Here is a 19,184-nt window from a genome sequence, read left to right on the forward strand (position 1 = left end):
ACTTATATGACGTATATATATATTTTTTTTCCTTCTTTATTATGCATTTTCGGCCGGCGCGACGTATACTCCGGAGCGATTTATAATCCGAAAAATACGGTAATCACACTTTTGATTGTGGATTACGCAGAGTTGTAATATGTGGGAAACATAATTTATGCAAGGACTGCACGTTTAGAAAAAAATCTAATTGCCATTTTTCTCTTAAACATTGCGATTGGGCTTCGATTTTGCCATTCCTATGTTTCATACATAAAACTGCATCAAACTGCGAAAATAACGAGTGAAGAAAGTAACAGGTCATATATTCTTGTCTCAAGATGCCACACACTCGAACAATATACAATAATTTACTATGAAAATATGCGGCTTGATGCAGACTAACTCAGAGCTTTTGTCTACAACAGGGGTAGGGAACCTATGGCTCTAGAGCCAGATGTGGCTCTTTTAATGACTGCATCTGGCTCTCAGATAAATCTTAGCTGATATCGCTTAACACGATAAGTAATGAATAATTCCGCTGGTAATCGCAGTGTTAAAAATAACGTTCAAATTATAAAACATTCTCATGCATTTTAATTCAACCATCCATTCTCTATCGCACCTGTTCAAGAAGTATTATATATATTATTGGTTAGCTTTAGAATAACAATGTTATTAAAAAGAATAAGAGACTTATTATACTCTAAAAATGTTGGTCTTAAAAATGCACGATGTAAGTGTTAAAAAAAATGCGATATGGCTCTCACGGAAATACATTTTCAAATATTTGGCTTTCATGGCTCTCTCAGCCAAAAAGGTTCCCGACCCCTGCTCTACATCATACTCTTAAAGTGAAGAAATAATCGATAAAAACAATGAAATAATAACGCAACCAAATATTTAAAAAGACAAACTTTTATTCCTCAATACTTTAAAATTGTTTACCATTATCCTGCAATTGGAGAGTAAATACCTTTGTAATCCCAAAGAAACAAGCAAAACATGTAATTGCCTCACTTAAATAAATATTTAACATCTTAAAAGGGCATTTTTTTTCCAGTCGGAAAAACGAGGTCAGATGTTTTTGGGGTCGGGGTTTCTTGCTCGTTCGTCCCTGTTAATGGGCTCGTATTGCATATCCGTTTTGAAGCTGAAATATTCCCACAGAAAAACATTTGGCTTTGTAATCTTATTTTGTTCCCTACTACTGGCGAGTCCCGTGCGTTGAAATGGCGCCCCGCTCTACGCCCACCGAGACAAAGATTGTGTACGACTGAAAAGAGGGCTCACTGTGCTCAGTTAATTTGACTGTCAAATAAAGGCGCTCTGGTGATGAGCGAGAGACAAAAAAAACCTGAAGCTCAACAATTCTGATTGGCGATCAGTCAGAAAAACTTCCCCCTCTTGCGGTTACGTAATCGCACTAATTAAAACCTCAATGTCGATTAATCCTGCAGCCCTAATGCTTGGTATAGTTGTGTCTTACCTGCGCTGCGACTGAGACGACGGTAGTTCCTGTAGGGCTGCCCGCGTGGCGTGGCTGCGCTCGTGAGTCCGCAAACCGATCAGAGACTTGAACTTTCGCTGGCATTGTGTGCAACCGTGGTTCTTGCTTTCGGACTCTGGGTCCTGTTGCTCTTCCTCCGTGGGTTTGGACAGTGAAGGCACGCCGTCTTCTTCCCGCAAAGAGTTCCCTTCATGGGCTCCCTCCGGCACGTCATGCACCTGTGGAGCATCCTGCTGGCGGGAAAGGCACATTGTCAGGAACAAGTCGGGCAAACGAGGTGTCATCAAGACTTACTGGTTTCGCCGGAGAAGCTAGTGCCATCGTCTTGCTGGCATTCATCCACAGTCTCTGCCGGTGAAGATCCAGGTGATGGCACAGATTTTTAATTCCATTCACCTGTTTGAGGCACCGGATGCATTTGTAAACCCCCGTCGATCGGCCGAGCGGATATATGATGGTGAAATCAAAACCCTTGGCGGTGTGGTGCACGCTGCTGTAGTGGTTGAGCAGCAGCTGCGGCGAGCCAAAGACCAAGTCGGGGCACTTCTTGCATTTCCTTTCAAAGGTCTCCTCCGAATCTTTAGACTGTTGGGAGGGAAGGCTTTTTTTGCGTTTGTTATACTCCTGCAGCATCTCGTTTCTTATATCGGCATCCAGTTGGTGTGTATTTTTGTAGTGATATGCCAGGTACCTCCGAGCCCCCGTTTCATAGTCACAGAATCGGCACTTGTAGACCGTGGCTCCGGGTTCTACCTCGCTAGACTGTTGCTCCACCTCATCAACCGGTTCGTCTGTTTTGACATCCTCTTGGGCGGCCGGCTGAGGTTTCTTATTTTTTTTGGACAGGTAGAGTTTGGCAAAGTGTTTGAGGAAGGCGGCCTTTCCATGTTCTTTGCTGTAATGCCCAGCGAGACGCTTTCGTATCTGTGACGAATAAGGGCATAGCGAGCATTTGTATTTGGTATTGAGATCCATGGACTTTTTCCGAACAAAGTCCGAATGGGCATCTCCCTCGCTCTGTGCCAGAGCCTTCAATAGTGAGCTCGGAGAATCCCGATCACCGGAGGAAGGTTTTTCATTTTTAGTAATAGCAGCAGCGGCATTTGGAGAAGTTGTTGGCAGTGCATCCGGGCTATGCTTTTTCACAGTGTGGATACTTAGCTTCTTTTGCGTTACAAAAATTCCTGGACATAAATTACACAAGTAGCCTCTTTTGTTGCTGGTCCCTGACTGGTAACTGCTGTTTAGAACAATTTCATCCTTTACAAATTCATTGATTTGGAATGCAAAGTCCGTGTGAAGCATTTGGCAGTGAATGGACATGCCGTGGTAGCGGGAATTGACGTAAGGACAACACGGACACCTAAAGACTTGTTTTGTGATTTTGGAATCGGGGCTTGACGGTGACTCTGGGTCTGGCTGCTCTGGACTGCTTGCAGATGTTTTCGGTGGCGGCTCTAGAACATGATCATGGAGCGGTATGAAGTACTTTTGAAAGGCATCCTTTCCGTGCTTCGTGGTATAATGGACTCCGAGACGTTTCTTCTTGAAATAAGAATTGGAACAAAGGACACAATTGTACCTAAAATCCTGAATAGTGGCGTTTTTGTGCTTAAAACGCATGTGTCGACCAAATGCTATCTTTGTGCTGCAGGTGTAGGGGCATTGCTGACACCTGAATATCGTGATTTTACTCTTGTATGAAGGACCAGGGTTCTTTTGGATCTTCTTTTGCTTCGTTTTACCTGCATCTAACTCGATGTCTGGTGCAGGCTCCCCATTGTGAGCCGTCTCGCAGTGTTTTTTCAAATTCCCACTAGTTGCAAAGATCTTCGGGCAGACTTTACACATATAGCCCCGAAATGTCTTAAACATGTCCCAATTTCCTTTGGTTTTCATATTATCGTTCCAATCGCGCACTTGCTTTTCATCCACATGAAGACTCTCTGCTCTGGACTTGAGGTCCGTGTGCCTCATTTGGCAGTGAGTGAGCACCCCTTGGTGCTTGGTATTCACATAGGTACAATATGTACACTTAAAGACTTGGACACGACCTTGGATTTCATCTTGCTGTTTGGGAATAGTTTTAGTTGCAGATTTTTTCTTTTTTGTCCCGCGGGGTGTGTCGGTGGTGGGCTCGGACGGTGTAGATAAACTGTGTTCGGGAGACGAATGTGGAGACTTTTCAAAGTCAAGAGGAATTTGGTAGTCGTCAAAGGAATCAAGATATTCCTTTTGGTCGTTTGACTTCTTTTTGCCGCCAACGTTTGGGACCGAGCCGTCGCCTTTGACGCACCAAGGATGGACAGCGCGATAGTGATCTTTCATACTTGACACAGAGCTCCCTTTAAACGAACACGCCCGACAGGAAAATGTCTTGGTATCATTTTGCAAAGGACCTTCAGTTTCATTTGCGCTGTCAAGCTCTGGCTTTATTCGACTTTTCTTCTTGACCGAAGATGTTTTGTGGTCGTCCTGTAACCCTGTGGTCATAATATCCGAGCTCGACCTTTTATCGGGGTGTTCTTGACGGTAGTGGCTATCCAACATGGCAGATTTCTTATGAGAGAAGGAGCACAAGTCGCACTGATAGCCTGACTGTACATTTTCTTGCTTCAGGTAAACTTTTAAAACACCCGAGTTTGAGTTATTTACCCGGTGGCATTTCCGTGCATGGATCCTGAAAAGACTTGCACTGTAAGTCTTGTACGCGCAGTTGTGGCACGGAATGGTCTTAAGCTTCTGCGAAGCTGTTTTTTTTTTTTTATTTTGTGGCTCCTCAACAGATTCCTCGCCCAGTTCTCCAACTGCAGTTGTTTTTTGAGGCGTTATCTGCAACTGTTGGAGAATCTTGGATGTGTGCAGTTTGATTTCTGCCGTTGTGGCCTCAAACCCAGGATGCCTTACGAAGTAGTGATGGACCAGAGCGCACAGGGACTGTCGTCTAAAGTTGCAGAAGTGGCAGAAAAACATATTTTCTTCTCCTTTCTTCAAAATTGGAAGAGGCAGTGAAGGAGTAAAGGATGCATCCTTAGCTTGAGCTTTCAATTTCTCCAACTGATCATGAATTTCAGACGTATACCCGACTATACGTTCATTATTGGAATGAATACTTTGATGCATTTGGACTTGATGGGCTTTTATTCCTTTAACAGAAGGATTCCCGTAGTTGCACTTACGGCAGTAAAACAAATCCTGGGCCTTGGCGTAAAGGTTGATCTTTGAAAGTGAAGAGGCTGGGTTGTCGCTCTCTTTTTGCTTAACTTCTTTCTTGATTGATTTTCTTTCTTTACTGGGTTTAGAGGTAGTTCTTACTGGGGCTTTGACAAGGAGTTTCTGGAGCTTCGCATTGGTGTTTTGCTTCAAGTTTCTTTCTACAGTTTTTTGTGCGTGTTTAGTTGGTTGCGTTCCAAGTTCGGGTGTTAAATTGTTTCCTTCATCTCTGTCATCTGAGGACTCGGTTTTCTTGGTGGTGGGAGCGTCTGGATGAGTTAAAAGTGACTGTGAGCTTTTTCTTTTCACTTTTTCTGTTTTTCGGCCGGAGTTCTGATCCATTGGTGTCTTCTTGGATACGACACAAGCCAGTTGTTTTATTTTATCAAATGTGATCTCTTCTTCCGGGTGATTTTTCTGATAGTGGACATGCATGACAATCACAGACGTGTGGCTAAACTGACAGCAGTTGCATCGGTACGAGGCCACGTTCGGCTCAACCTTAGGAGAGGTTTGTTGAGGTTTTGCTAAACTGGGTGTCTTCTCACACTCCGTCCGTGATGGGCCTTCTTGGCATTGGGTGGGCATGTATTTGAGGAACATCAACGGTTTTAGGGCCTTGTGCGTGGGATGATTTTCTATGTAGTGTTCTTTGAGCACAGCCAATGCATTCGAGGTAAATGTACACTGAAAACATTTGAAAATCAGACCGAGTTGATGTCGTTGCAGCGTAAAAATATCTGGGGCTCCTGTGTGCTCGTCGCTGTAATGCTTCTTGAGGTCAACTTCGCTGGAAAATTCAATAGGACAGGCGAGGCATCGGAAGGTTGCGCTGTAATCCCCAGGATCTTGGATGTAGCTGGAGTTATATCGTACATAAGGATGGGCTTTGTGATAATGAGCGGACATGCGAATTAGGCTCCCATTTTTGTGACTACAATGCTTGCAAAGGTAACTCGGCGGGCTCACGGTTGCGTCGCTGACATTTTTTTCTTCGTCATCTTCACTCACTTCAAAGGAATACTCTTTCCGACCTGATGGTTCTTCATTGGTTTTGTTCTCCGGCACCAGAAGTGTCTTATCCTCTGCCACATTTGTCTTTTTATTATTTTTTTTCTCATGAGTGGGTTCTTTGCCTTGATGTATTGGAGGTGTCAGATCGGCTTGAAAAAGGTGGTTGTATTGCAAGAACGTAGATTTGTTGTCGATATCGAGGGACTTTGCGGGAGTGTCAACCTTCTCCCTACTATCAATTATATTACTGTTTTTGTTACCGTCACTGCCTTTGTTATCATTACGCTCTGAGTTATCGCTTGAATTCTCAGATGTTGATTGAGGGCCTACTACGAAATAGTTGCTGATGGAGGTTTGTAACGTCTTCTTGTACGACCTCAAATCCTTTGAAGAGTCTTTAGATTTTGAGGTTGGAGGGTATTCTTCCTCATCGGATACAAACGCTTGGATTTTAAAAACTTCTTCTTTAAAGGTGTTGCTGCTTTCCTGATGGTTAAGCTCCTGTTCATTGAAAACCTCGAGGCGACCGGTTTCAAAATCAGCCAGCTGGCTTTCTTCTGAGGAACTTTCAGAGTTGTCGCTCTTGGCGTTGTTAGTTAAACCAGCACCGCTGACTGCGTCTTCTAAATGGGAGCCATGCACGTGGGTGAGGTGCTCAAATAAGAAGATATTGGTTTTGAACTTCAGTGTACAATGGCTACACTGGAAAGACTGGCTCGCGTGTTCTTGAGTGGCAGCTTGGTTGTGCATCATGTCAATGTTGTTTTGAATCCCGGGGGTACAAGGTCATCACAGTGGCGCACCTGGGTGGTAAATTTGAGAATACAAACATTACAGGTCAGCTTGCCATGTTTTATTTTGACAATGGACGAATAATGTTGGGGAATCTCTGGTCTCATCAAATGGAGGACAAACTACATCAGCCTCTCCGAGCAGCATTGTTCGACTCACTGTCATTGAAAGACAACTACAGAACATTCGTCCATCACAGCCAAACAACTGAATGTTGTCAAATGCCCACGCTTAGTTGTAGTGTTTGAACAGTAAATGTCTGAAACTTTATGCAGCCTCCAAGGACTGTCAGCCTTGTTTTTTAATAAAAGTTATGGCTGGTAAAAGGACAGTTGGCACAGCTACAAAATGTTCGATTATATGTTGGAATATCTCTGTATGGAATTTGCATGAACTCTCAGTCCTTGTGTGGGGTTTTTTACCCCGCCTGGTACTCCAGGTTCTTCCAATATCCCAAAATTATTCTATTTAAGTTCATTGGAAACAGGAAATTATTCAGAGATTTGATTGTGACTGTAAAATGGTTGTTTGCTGATGTGTGCCCTGTGATCGAATGGTGACTAGTCCAAGGTGTACCCCCAGCCTGTTTTGCCCAGAAAGATCGGCTCCAGCTCACCCGTGAGCTTAACAGAGGTGGGTAGTAACGCGCTACATTTACTCCGTTACATCTACTTGAGTAACTTTTGGGATAAATTGTACTTCTAAGAGTAGTTTTATGCAACATACTTTTACTTTTACTTGAGTATATTTATAGAGAAGAAACGCTACTTTTACTCGGCTCCATTTATCTACAATCAGCTCGTTAATCGCTACCTTTTTTTTTTTAATCGATCTATTAATGCACGCTTTGTTTGTTTTGATTTTGTCAGACACGCATTCAAAGTAGAATACGCATGCCTGCGTTTCACCAATCAAATGCAGTCACTGGTGACGTTGGACCAATCAAACAAAACCAGGCGGTCACGTGACCGTCACACGTCGAATCCGACCTAAAAAAAGTTGACAAACTTATTGGGGTGTTACCATTTAGTGGTCAATTGTGCAGAATATGTACTATACTGTGCAATCTACTAATAAAAGTTTCAATCAATCAATCAAAAGTGTAAAGGAAAAAAAGACACTTTTTATTTCAACCGTACTTCCCGTCAAAAGCCTAAAGACTGATCGCACAGTTCCTGTCTTCACAATAAAAGCGCCGCTCCATCGCGCCTGCGCTAACAAAATAAGAGTCTCCGAAAGCCAGCGCAAACAAGCGAGCAAGCTACGGAGTTTGCCGCCAATGTATTTCTTGTAAAGTGTATAAAACGAATATGTAAGCTGGACAAATAAGATGCCGAAAACCAACGACTTTTATGTGGTATTAGACAGAAAAGAGGAACTTTTTTTCTCCTCCATTTGAAAATGTGGACATTATCAGATTAGATTAGATTAGATTAGATAGTACTTTATTCATTCCATCAGGAGAGTTCCTTCAGGAAAATTACAATTTTCAGCACAATCCCATTCAAGATCAGACAAACATTACAGGGAGACAGAACAGGATCGCTGACGGGTCTGCCGGCTTCCAGCGCCCCTTACAAAAAAAGATGATATGCAGGTAAACAAGGGGGCGGGGGGGAAAATAGAAGATTAAAATGAAATTTAAAAAAATCGGTCTTAGCCTGGGCCTTGGAGAGGGGTGCAGACTGAGGCCAAGGGGGAAAAAAAATAAAAAAATAAAAATAAAAAATCAGCACTATACTGTCTGATTCCAATCAATGCAAGTCATCAGAATCAGGTAATACACCAACTTATATTCGTGTCTTCATGAAAGATAGCAATATATATGTTAAACATGCATGTATATTCATTAAAACACCTTTAACATGTCAACAAAAACGGCAAAATAAATAACTATGAATTATATACTGTATATATATATATATATATGATATGTGTGTGTATGTATATATGAGGTAAATCACCTCGACTTGGTCATTTATTAAGTAATTGATTAACGTTGAAAAACTTATTGGGGTGTTACCATTTAGTGGTCAATTGTACAGAATATGTACTGTACTGTGCAAACTACTAATACAAGTTTCAATCAATCAATCAATCGATGAATGCCTACTGAGCCTATGGTGCTGTTAAGTTTATTTTAATGTATTATTATTTAATATATATTATTGTTTTAGTTGCTTAAGAGATATTCCTGGCTATGAATTTGCTCATTGCTATTTTTATGTTTTTGTGCATTATTTGTTGCCGTAATCATTAAACAAACAGGTTACTCATCAGTTACTCAGTACTTGAGTAGTTTTTTTCACAACATACTTTTTACTTTTACTCAAGTAAATATTTGGATGACTACTCCTTACTTTTACTAGAGTAATACATCTCTAAAGTAACAGTACTCTAACTTGAGTACAATTTCTGGCTACTCTACCCACCTCTGGAGCTTAATGAGGACAAGTGGGGTAGAAATGAATGGATGATTTCACAGCCAGGTTGATTGGCAACACTAAATTGGCCCTAGTTGGGGCTGAGCGATATATCGATATATAGCGGGTTTTTATAGAAAATGACTATATCGTGATAGTCGAGTATATGTTCTCACACATTTCCTTTTAGCTGCTGCCATTACACTACATGCGTTTCCCACTCTTTCTTGTCTCTCCTTCTCACTGAGACATAAACAAGCGCACCTTCTTACATACGTCACGCGTGCAACATCACACGCTCTCCCCGAGCAGAGAGGTTGCAACATGGTTAACGTTAGCTGTGATGCTAAGGGAGCCATGCGAGTGGTAATACGAGAAACAGAAGGTGCCAATCTGGTGGCAAATGAAGGAAGAATTAATTCCCAAGAAAAACAGCTCGGGGTGCATCGTCTGGCGGTGGTTAGGCTTCAAGCGTGAATATGTTGAACAATTATGCGGCAAAAGCGTTGCTACAAAAAGTAGCAGCACTGCTATTTGATTCCCTATTAAGCAGCACATTTGTATTTGACACTTACTGAAATATCTTTGTGACATCATGCACAAAAGTGCACTCATAGCTTGCTTTAAAATGTCTGACAATCTTGCACTTTCTGTTTCGGAAATGACATGAATGTTTGTGCTACTGCTTAATAACTGTCTTTAATGTCCTCTGTGTTCTTTGATGTTTCCCTCTTACACACATGGAAGAGGGATGTGTACCATGGCTATGAGTTGTTGTTTTTTCCCTTGGCCTCAGTCTGCACCTCCTCTCCAGGGCCCAGGCTAAGACCGATTTTTTTTTATTTTGTTTTAATCTTCTATTCCCCTTCCTTGTTTACCTGTATCTCATCTTTTTTGTAAGGGGCGCTGGAAGCCGGCAGACCCGTCAGCGATCCTGTTCTGTCTCCCTGTAATGTTTGTCTAAACTTGAATGGGATTGTGCTGAAAATTTTAATTTTCCTGAAGGAACTCTCCTGACGGAATAAATAAAGTACTATCTAATCTAATCTAATAAATGCACTTTTGGTCAATTGACTTAGTTGTGATTTCTTTCTTTGCATTAAAGTTTAAAAAGACCATATATTAATGCAATATGAGCATCCATCCATCTTCTTATCCGAGGTCGGGTCGCGGGGGCAGCAGCCTGAGCAGGGAAGCCCAGACTTCCCTCTCCCCAACCACTTGGTCCAGCTCTTCCCGGGGGATCCTGAGGCGTTCCCAGGCCAGCCGGGAGACATAGTCTTCCCAACGTGTCCTGGGTCTTCCCCGTGGCCTCCTACCGGTTGGACGTGCCCTAAACACCTCCCTAGGGAGGCGTTCAGGTGGTATCCTGACCAGATGCCCGAACCACCTCATCTGGCTTCTCTCGATGTGGAGGAGCAGCGGCTTTACTTTGAGATCCTCCCGGATGACAGAAGTTCTCACCCTATCTCTAAAAGGAGAGTCAGCTCCTTCAAGTTCCTCGGCACCCTCATATCTGCTGACCCGTCCTGGACCCAAAATACAACCACGGTCATCCGGAAGGCCCAGCGGAGACTCCACTTCCTGAGGGTGCTGAGGAAGAACAGACTGGAGAAGCAGCTGATGGCGACCTTCTATCGCTCGGCTGTCGAGAGCCTGCTGACGTACCGCGTAACAGTGTGGTACGCCAGCTGCACTGAAGCAGACAAACAGGGGCTTCAGAGGGTCATAAAGTCTGCACAAAAAATCATCGGCTGTCCCCTGCCTTCCCTGAAGGATTTACACAACTCCCGTTGCCTCAACAGAGCAAAAAACATTACCAAGTACAACACACACCCTGGCTTGCACCTGTTTGACTTGCTACCATCAGGCAGGCGCTACAGGTGCATCAGAGCCAGAACAAACAGGCTCAGAGACAGCTTCTTTTCCAAAGCTGTCACCATGTTGAACTCTAACTTAAAATAATAATAATTCACCCCGATACAATATCATGCCCTAATTCCCTACTGTGCAATACTACCCTTCGAGTGCAATACGTCAGACACTGATTGTTATTTATTACTTCGGTACTCTTGTCTTGTTCTGTATATTGTACAGTATTTTGTACTTCTATAGTGTTTTGTATATTGTACAGCAGGGGTGCCCATTACGTCGATCGCGAGCTACCAGTCGACCGCGGGGGGTGTGTCAGTCGATCTCCAGCCAGGCTTTTAAAAAAAATTGACCTAAAAATTAGTGATCATCGATCTTCACCAAGACGTCACTTAAATGACATTCACGGTACCGGAGGGTCTTGTGAGATGACGCTGGCTGCTGCAAGATCATTATTATGAAAATATGACCGAGAGGAAGGCGAGAAACACTTTTTATTTCAACAGACTCTTGCGCCGTACCTTCCGTCAAAACTCTAAAGGCCGACTGCACATTTCCTATCTTCACAATAAAAGCCCTGCTTCATGCTGCCTGCGCTAACTAAATACAGAGTCTCGGAAAACTGGCGTGCACAAGCGATCCCTCAGAAAGCTGGCGTGCGCATCACTTGTGCACGCCAGCTTTCCGAGACTCTTATTTTGTTAGCGCAGGCAGCATGAAGCAGGGCTTTTATTGTGAAGATAGGAAATGTGCAGTCGGCCTTTAGAGTTTTGACGGAAGGGACGGCGCGAAAGTCTGTTGAAATAAAAAGTGTTTCTCGCCTTCCTCTCTGTCATTTTTTCATAATAATGAACTGGCAGCAGCCAGCGTCATCTCACAAGACCCTCGGGTGCCGTGAATGTCAATCAAGCAAGCTACGGAATTTGCCGCCAATGTTTTTCTTGTAAAGTGTATGGAAGCTGGATGAATTAGATGCCAAAAACCAACCACTTTCATGTGGTATTGTACAGAAAGGACAACTTTTTTTCTCCTCCATTTGAAAATGTGGGCGTTATCATCATTACTGTCTGATTCCAATCAATGCAAGTCATCAGAATCAGGTAATACACCAACTTATATTCTTGTCTTTGTGAAAGAAAGACATCTATATGTGTTACACATGCTTGTATTATCGTTAAACACATTTAACTTGTTTACAAAAATGTCTCTTTCATAAATAAATAAATATAAATGATATATATAAATGAGGTAGATCCCCTCGAGTTGGTCAATTGAAAAGTAGCTCGCCTGCAGAAAAAGTGTGGGCACCCCTGTTGTACAGGATTGCTTATTATTTTTATTGGATAGTAGTCTGTTTATTTCAATTGTTAGTTTTTCCTTTTTACCTCTAAGGTCATTTATTTCACCCCATATTTGTTCCCACTACCGCACCTTAAAATGGAGTCTTTAATCTCGTTATATGCAAATATAATGACAATAAAGTTAATTCTATTCTATTCTAAAGGGAGAGCCCCGCCACCCGGCGGAAGAAACTCATTTCGGCCGCTTGTACCCGTAATCCTGTCCTTTCGGTCATGACCCAAAGCTCATGACCATAGGTGAGGGTGGGAACGTAGATCGACCGGTAAATTGAGAACTTTGCCTTACGGCTCAGCTCCTTCTTCACCACAACGGATCAATACGAAGTCCGCATTACTGAAGACGCTGCTACGATCCGCCTGTCGATCTCACGATCCACTCTTCCCTCGCTCGTGAACAAGACTGAGCAAGAATGTGTTAAAGGGGAACATTATCACCAAACCTATGCAAGCGTCAATATATACCTTGATGTTGCAGAAAAAAGACCGTGTTTTTTTTTAACCGATTTCCGAACTCTAAATGGGCGAATTTTGGCAAATTAAACGCCTTTCTATTTATCGGTCTTTTAGCGATGACGTCAGAACGTGACGTCACAGAGGTAACACACCCGCCATTTTCATTTTCACATTACAAACACCGGGTCTCAGCTCTGTTATTTTCCGTTTTTTCGACTATTTTTGGGAACCTTGGAGACATCATGCCTCGTCGGTGTGTTGTCGGAGGGTGTAACAACACTAACAGGGAGGGATTCAAGTTGCACCACTGGCAAGAAATCTGCCGCCAGACCCCCATTGAATTTGCCAGAGTGTCTGCACATTTGACCGGCGATGCTAAGACAAAGCAGATGCATTTCCAACGATAAAGTCAAGGAAATCACAAAGGTGAGTTTTGTTGATGTTGTTGACTTATGTGCTAATCAGACAAATTTGGTCGCAGCATGACTGCCAGCTAATCGATGCTAACATGCTATTTACGCTAGCTGTATGTACATTTGAAACTAAATACCCACATTTAATGCGAAACAAACACAAATCGACGGATTTAAGTTGCTCCAGTGTCACAAGATGCGAAAGTCCTGATCGTTTGCTCCGCACATTTTACCGGCGATGCTAATAAGGCAGCCATGCTAAGGGCCACTTCATTAGGTACACTCATGCTATGGCCGAATAGCGTCAATAGCGATTCGCTCAATAGCTTCAATTTCTTCTTCAATTTCGTTTTCGCTATCTGCCTCCATACTCCGACCATCTGTTTCAATACATGCGTAATCTGTTGAATCGTTTAAGCCGCTGAAATCCGAGTTTGAATCCGAGCTAATGTCGCTATATCTTGCTGTGGTAACCGCCATGTTGTTTGTATCGGCAGCCCTGTATGACGTCACAGGGAAATGGACAGTCGCATCGCAAATAGCGAAAATCAAGAACTTTAAAGCTTTTTTTTAGGGATATTCCGGGAGCTGTAAAATTTTACAAAAAAAACTACTACTGGAAACTGATTTTTATTGTTTTTAACCCTTTTGAAATTGTGATAATGTTCCCCTTTAATGTAGACACATAGAATCATCATACTGATGTGATTATATGCATCAAGTGTTCATTCAAGGCTAAGGCAAAATATCGAGATGTATATGGTGTATCGCGACATGGCCTCAAAAATATCAAGATATTAATAAAACGCCATATCGCCCAGCCCTCTAACACTGGTTATTTTACCAACCGTCTAGTGCAGGGGTAGGGAACCTATGGCTCTAGAGCCAGATGTGGCTCTTTTGATGACTGCATCTGGCTCTCGGATAAATCTGAGCTAACACTGCTTAACACAACAGGTAATGACTAATTCCACTTGTAATCAAAGTGTTAAAAATAACGTTCAAAATATTAAACATGCTCATGCATTTGAATCCATCCATCCTTTTTCTACCACACTTTACTTATTTTTTATTTTTTGTTTGCCCTCCTGGGGGTTCTTCAGACCGCCAAGCACCGACATGAAAGCCTGTTTCAGGGTTCCGATATTTTTTTTATGTTTCAATAAGTCTCTCAGTTGCTTTCCAGCAATGATCTTTTTCTCTTTCGTTCTCGCTCGCACTCCGGCTCCAGCTCCAACACCGTCTCTCCTCCTGGCTGCTGCTTATAACAGAGCGACAGGTGATCAGATAACAAGGCCCGGGTGGGTTGTCTACGCACCTGTCGCTGATTTCGAGGCCGGTCCTGGCACCGATTCGCTGCAGGCCCGCAGGCCACGCCCCCCCTCCACAGTTAGCTTCAGAATATCAATGTTGTTACAAAAGAATAAGAGACCTTTTATACTCTAGTAATGTTGGTCTTACTTAAAAAATGCACGCGTTTAGGTGTGCTCAGTGTTGGAAAAAAAAATGATACGGCTCTTACGGAAGGACATTTTTAAAAATTCGGATTCTTGGCTCTGTTTTGCTTGTCATGGTCAACTTTGAAATGATACATTCGTCAAACTCTCATGCTATTAATTACATAAGTACATTAAAGTCTGCATGCAACAATAAACTATGGTGGAATTCAGTCCATGTTACTAGCATTCAAAAAAGCGGTTATTCATCCTCTTCTTAAAAGACCTAACCTCGATCCTGACCTCATGGTAAATTACCGACCGGTGTCTCCCAAAGCCCAAAAAAAGTCTGCGGGCTATATAGCATTTTCCGTTCGGGCTCCAGTACTCTGGAATGCCCTCCCGGTAACAGTTCGCGATGCCACCTCAGTAGAAGCATTTAAGTCTCACCTTAAAACTCATTTGTATACTCTAGCCTTTAAATAGACTCCCTTTTTAGACCAGTTGATCTGCCGTTTCTTTTCTTTTTCTTCTATGTCCCACTCTCCCGTGTGGAGGGGGTCCGGTCCGATCCGGTGGCCATGTACTGCTCGCCTGTGTATCGGCTGGGGACATCTCTGCGCTGCTGGTCCGCCTACGCTTGGGATGGTTTCCTGCTGGCTCCGCTGTGAACGGGACTCTCGCTGCTGTGTTGGATCCTCTTTGGACTGGACTCTCGCGACTGTGTTGTATCCATTGTGGATTGAACTTTCACAGTATCATGTTAGACCCGCTCGACATCCATTGCTTTCCTCCTCTCTAAGGTTCTCATAGTCATCATTGTCACTGAGGTCCCACTGGGTGTGAGTTTTCCTTGCCCTTATGTGGGCCTACCGAGGATGTCGTGGTGGTTTGTGCAGCCCTTTGAGACACTAGTGATTTAGGGCTATATAAGTAAACATTGATTGATTGATTGATTACTAAACGGTTGTGATTGATATGTGCCTTTACACAACCGTGAAATTAAAGCAGGTGTACACTTCAAAGAATATTCTAGAAAGTATTAGTTCGGAGTCGAACTGGGGAAGATGCCCATCCATTTTTTTAATTTTTTTTTTTACCGCTTGTCCCTGATTACACTCAAATCAAAAAGGTAGCACCGTTAGCAGTTAGCAGCATCGCTTTTAACTGCAACACCGTTAACTCTTCTACGTTTAGTACTCGGAACAAAGCAACGATGCAAAACCTGAATAAAAGCAAAAGTATAAGAAAAGTGTGACACGGCAACTTCTATCCGAAGCGGGTGTTTTTAATTGAAAACCAGTCCGGCGCTACCGGGTCTAGGTGGAGGGGACGCGGCGCCTCGGACGGTTCATACTCACTTTAAGTGCACTCACCTCCGAAATGTCAACAGTTTGTGGCTGAAAAAGCAAGGCTTCGAAGAGCAAATGTTGATAAAACAACACACATTTCCGCCATTTTTCGCGCGGGTGCGGTGGAACTTTCGTGCGCGACGAACCTGGTTTCCGCCAGAGGTGTTGGGACTTTCAAAATAAAGCTCACTTCTGAACAGGCTAGGCCAGTGGTTCTCAAATGGGGGTTTCTTGAAAGTATTCCAAGGGGTACGTGAGATTTTTTAAAAATATTCTAAAAAATAGCAACAATTAAAAAAATCCTTTATAAATATATTTATTGAATAATACTTCAACTGGGGATAGGTTGATTGGCAACACTAAATTGGCCTTAGTGTGTGAATGTTGTCTGTCTATCTGTGTTGGCCCTGCGATGAGGTGGCGACTTGTCCAGGGTGTACCCCGCCTTCCGCCCGATTGTAGCTGAGATAGGCGCCAGCGCCCCCCGCGACCCCAAAAGGGAATAAGCGGTAGAAAATGGATGGATGGATACTTCAACAATACTTCCGCCGGATCCAGGTCTCTGCTTTTTGCAGATGATGTGGTCCTGATGGCTTCATCCAGCTCTCACTGGATCGGTTCGCAGCCGAAGCATTTAAGTCTCACCTTAAAACTCATCTGTATACTCTAGCCTTTAAATAGACCTCCTTTTTAGACCAGTTGATCTGCCGCTTCTTTTCTTTCTCCTATGTCCCAGGGGGTCCGGTCCGATGACCATGGATGAAGTACTGGCTGTCCAGAGTCGAGACCCAGGATGGACCGCTCGTCGGGACCCAGGATGGACCGCTCGCCTGTATCGGTTGGGGACATCTCTACGCTGCTGATCCGCTTGAGATGGTTTCCTGTGGACGGGACTCTCGCTGCAGTCTTGGATCCGCTTGAACTGAACTCTCGCGGCTGTGTTGGAGCCACTATGGATTGAACTTTCACAGTATCATGTTAGACCCGCTCGACATCCATTGCTTTCGGTCCCCTAGGGGGGGTTGCCCACATCTGAGGTCCTCTCCAAGGTTTCTCATAGTCAGCATTGTCACTGGCGTCCCACTGGATGTGAATTCTCCCTGCCCACTGGGTGTGAGTTTTCCTTGCCCTTTTGTGGGTTCTTCCGAGGATGTTGTAGTCGTAATGATTTGTGCAGTCCTTTGAGACATTTGTGATTTGGGGCTATATAAATAAACATTGATTGATTGATTGAGTGTGAAGCGACCGGAATGAGAATCAGCACCTCCAAGTCCGAGTCCATGGTTCTCGCCCGGAAAAGGGTCGAGTGCCATCTCCGGGTTGGGGGAGGAGACCCTGCCCCAAGTGGAGGAGTTCAAGTACCTAGGAGTCTTGTTCACGAGTGAGGGAAGAGTGGATTTTGAGATCGTCTTCAGTAATGCGGACGTTGTACCGATCCGTTGTGGTGAAGAAGGAGCTGAGCCGGAAGGCAAAGCTCTCAATTTACCGCTCGATCTACGTTCCCATCCTCACCTATGGTCATGAGCTTTGGGTCATGACCGAATTGATTGATACTTTTATTAGTATATTGCACAGTTCCGTACAATTGACCACTAAATGGTCAATCAATCAATCAATCAATGTTTATTTATATAGCCCCAAATCCCAAATGTCTCAAAGGACTGCAAAAATCATTACGACTACAACATCCTTGGAAGAACCCACAAAAGGGCAAGGAAAACTCACACCCAGTGGGCAGGGAGAATTCACATCCAGTGGGACGCCAGTGACAATGCTGACTATGAGAAACCTTGGAGAGGACCTCAGATGTGGGCAACCCCCCCTCTCTAGGGGACCGAAAGCAATGGATGTCGAGCGGGTCTAACATGATACTGTGAAAGTTCAATCCATAGTGGCTCCAACACAGCCGCGAGAGTTCAGTTCAAGCGGATCCAAGACAGCAGCGAGAGTCCCGTCCACAGGAAACCATCTCAAGCGGATCAGCAGCGTAGAGATGTCCCCAACCGATACAGGCGAGCGGTCCATCCTGGGTCCCGACGAGCGGTCCATCCTGGGTCTCGACTCTGGACAGCCAGTACTTCATCCATGGTCATCGGACCGGACCCCCTCCACAAGGGAGGGGGGGACATAGGAGAAAGAAAAGAAGCGGCAGATCAACTGGTCTAAAAAGGAGGTCTATTTAAAGGCTAGAGTATACAGATGAGTTTTAAGGTGAGACTTAAAAATGGTAACACCCGAATACGTTTTTCAACTTGTTTAAGTCGGGGTCCACGTTAATCAATTCATGGTGAGGATAAGATCACGGGTACAAGCGGCCGAAATGAGTTTCCTCCGCCGTGTGGCGGGGCTCTCCCTTAGAGATAGGGTGAGAAGCTCTGCTATCCGGGAGGAACTCAAAGTAAAGCCGCTGCTCCTTCACATTGAGAGGAGCCAGATGAGGTGGCACCCGAACGCCTCCCTAGGGAGGTGTTTAGGGCACGTCCGACTGGTAGTAGACCACAGGACACGTTGGGAAGACTATGTCTCCCGGCTGGCCTGGGAACGCCTCGGGATCCCCCCGGGAAGAGCTAGACGAAGTGGCTGGGGAGAGGGAAGTCTGGGCTTCCCTGCTTAGGCTGCTGCCCCCGCGACCCGACCTCGGATAAGCGCAGTGGTTCTCAAACTTTTTTTTGTCATCCCCCACTTTGGACAAGGGGGAGTTTTCAAGCCCCATCGCCACAACAGAACGCTAATGCCACGCTTAACATTTTCAAATTTATTGAACATCAAGTAACATTCAAGTCAGGGGTTTCCCACACATTCATTTATTTGTGGCGGCTCGCCACGAATGAATTATGGCTGCCACAAATAAAAAATAAATAAAAAAAATTCGGCTTTTGACTCGCTCGGCCGCTCATAAAAGCAATGGGACTCTGTCTGTGAATGGAGCTTGTAGTTTCATTAGATTAGAAATTTGAAAATGTGGACATTATCAGATTAGATTAGATAGTACTTTATTCATTCCGTCAGGAGAGTTCCTTCAGGAAAATTACCATTTTCAGCACAATCCCATTCAAGATCCGACAAACATTACAGGGAGACAGAACAGGATAGCTGACGGGTCTGCCGGCTTCCAGCGCCCCTTACAAAAAAAGATGAAATACAGGTAAACAAGGGGGAAGATTAAAATGAAATAAAAAAATCGGTCTTAGCCTGGGCCTTGGAGAGGGGGTGCAGACTGAGGCCAAGGGGAAAAAACAACTCATAGCCATAGTACACATCCCTCTTCCATGTGTGTAAGAGGGAAACATCAAACAACATATTATATAAATATGTAAATCCATCCATCCATCCATCCATCATCTTCCGCTTATCCGAGGTCGGGTC

At 44.0% G+C, this 19,184-nt stretch overlaps 1 protein-coding gene across 3 annotated transcripts in view; it reads right to left on the minus strand.

Annotated features, from left to right (window-relative positions):
• Positions 1-15,993, minus strand: part of LOC133549846 (zinc finger protein 462-like) — a 36,829-nt gene extending 20,836 nt beyond the window's left edge. The window contains exons 1-3 of one of the 3 annotated variants that reach the window (XM_061895705.1): positions 15,843-15,993; positions 1,784-6,519; positions 1,469-1,719 (exon numbers count right to left, since the gene is read on the minus strand). In XM_061895705.1, coding sequence (XP_061751689.1) covers positions 1,469-1,719; positions 1,784-6,469 — 4,937 coding nt within the window. In that variant the 5' untranslated portion in view covers positions 6,470-6,519; positions 15,843-15,993. Of the gene's footprint in view, positions 1-1,468; positions 1,723-1,783; positions 6,520-15,827 lie in introns of all 3 variants that reach the window. The other 2 variants (XM_061895688.1, XM_061895697.1) reach the window with 2 other exon arrangements.
• Positions 15,994-19,184: the final 3,191 nt, after the last annotated feature.

This window comes from Nerophis ophidion, linkage group LG01 (assembly GCF_033978795.1).
Source record: "Nerophis ophidion isolate RoL-2023_Sa linkage group LG01, RoL_Noph_v1.0, whole genome shotgun sequence".
In the NCBI taxonomy this organism is placed as follows: domain Eukaryota; kingdom Metazoa; phylum Chordata; class Actinopteri; order Syngnathiformes; family Syngnathidae; genus Nerophis; species Nerophis ophidion.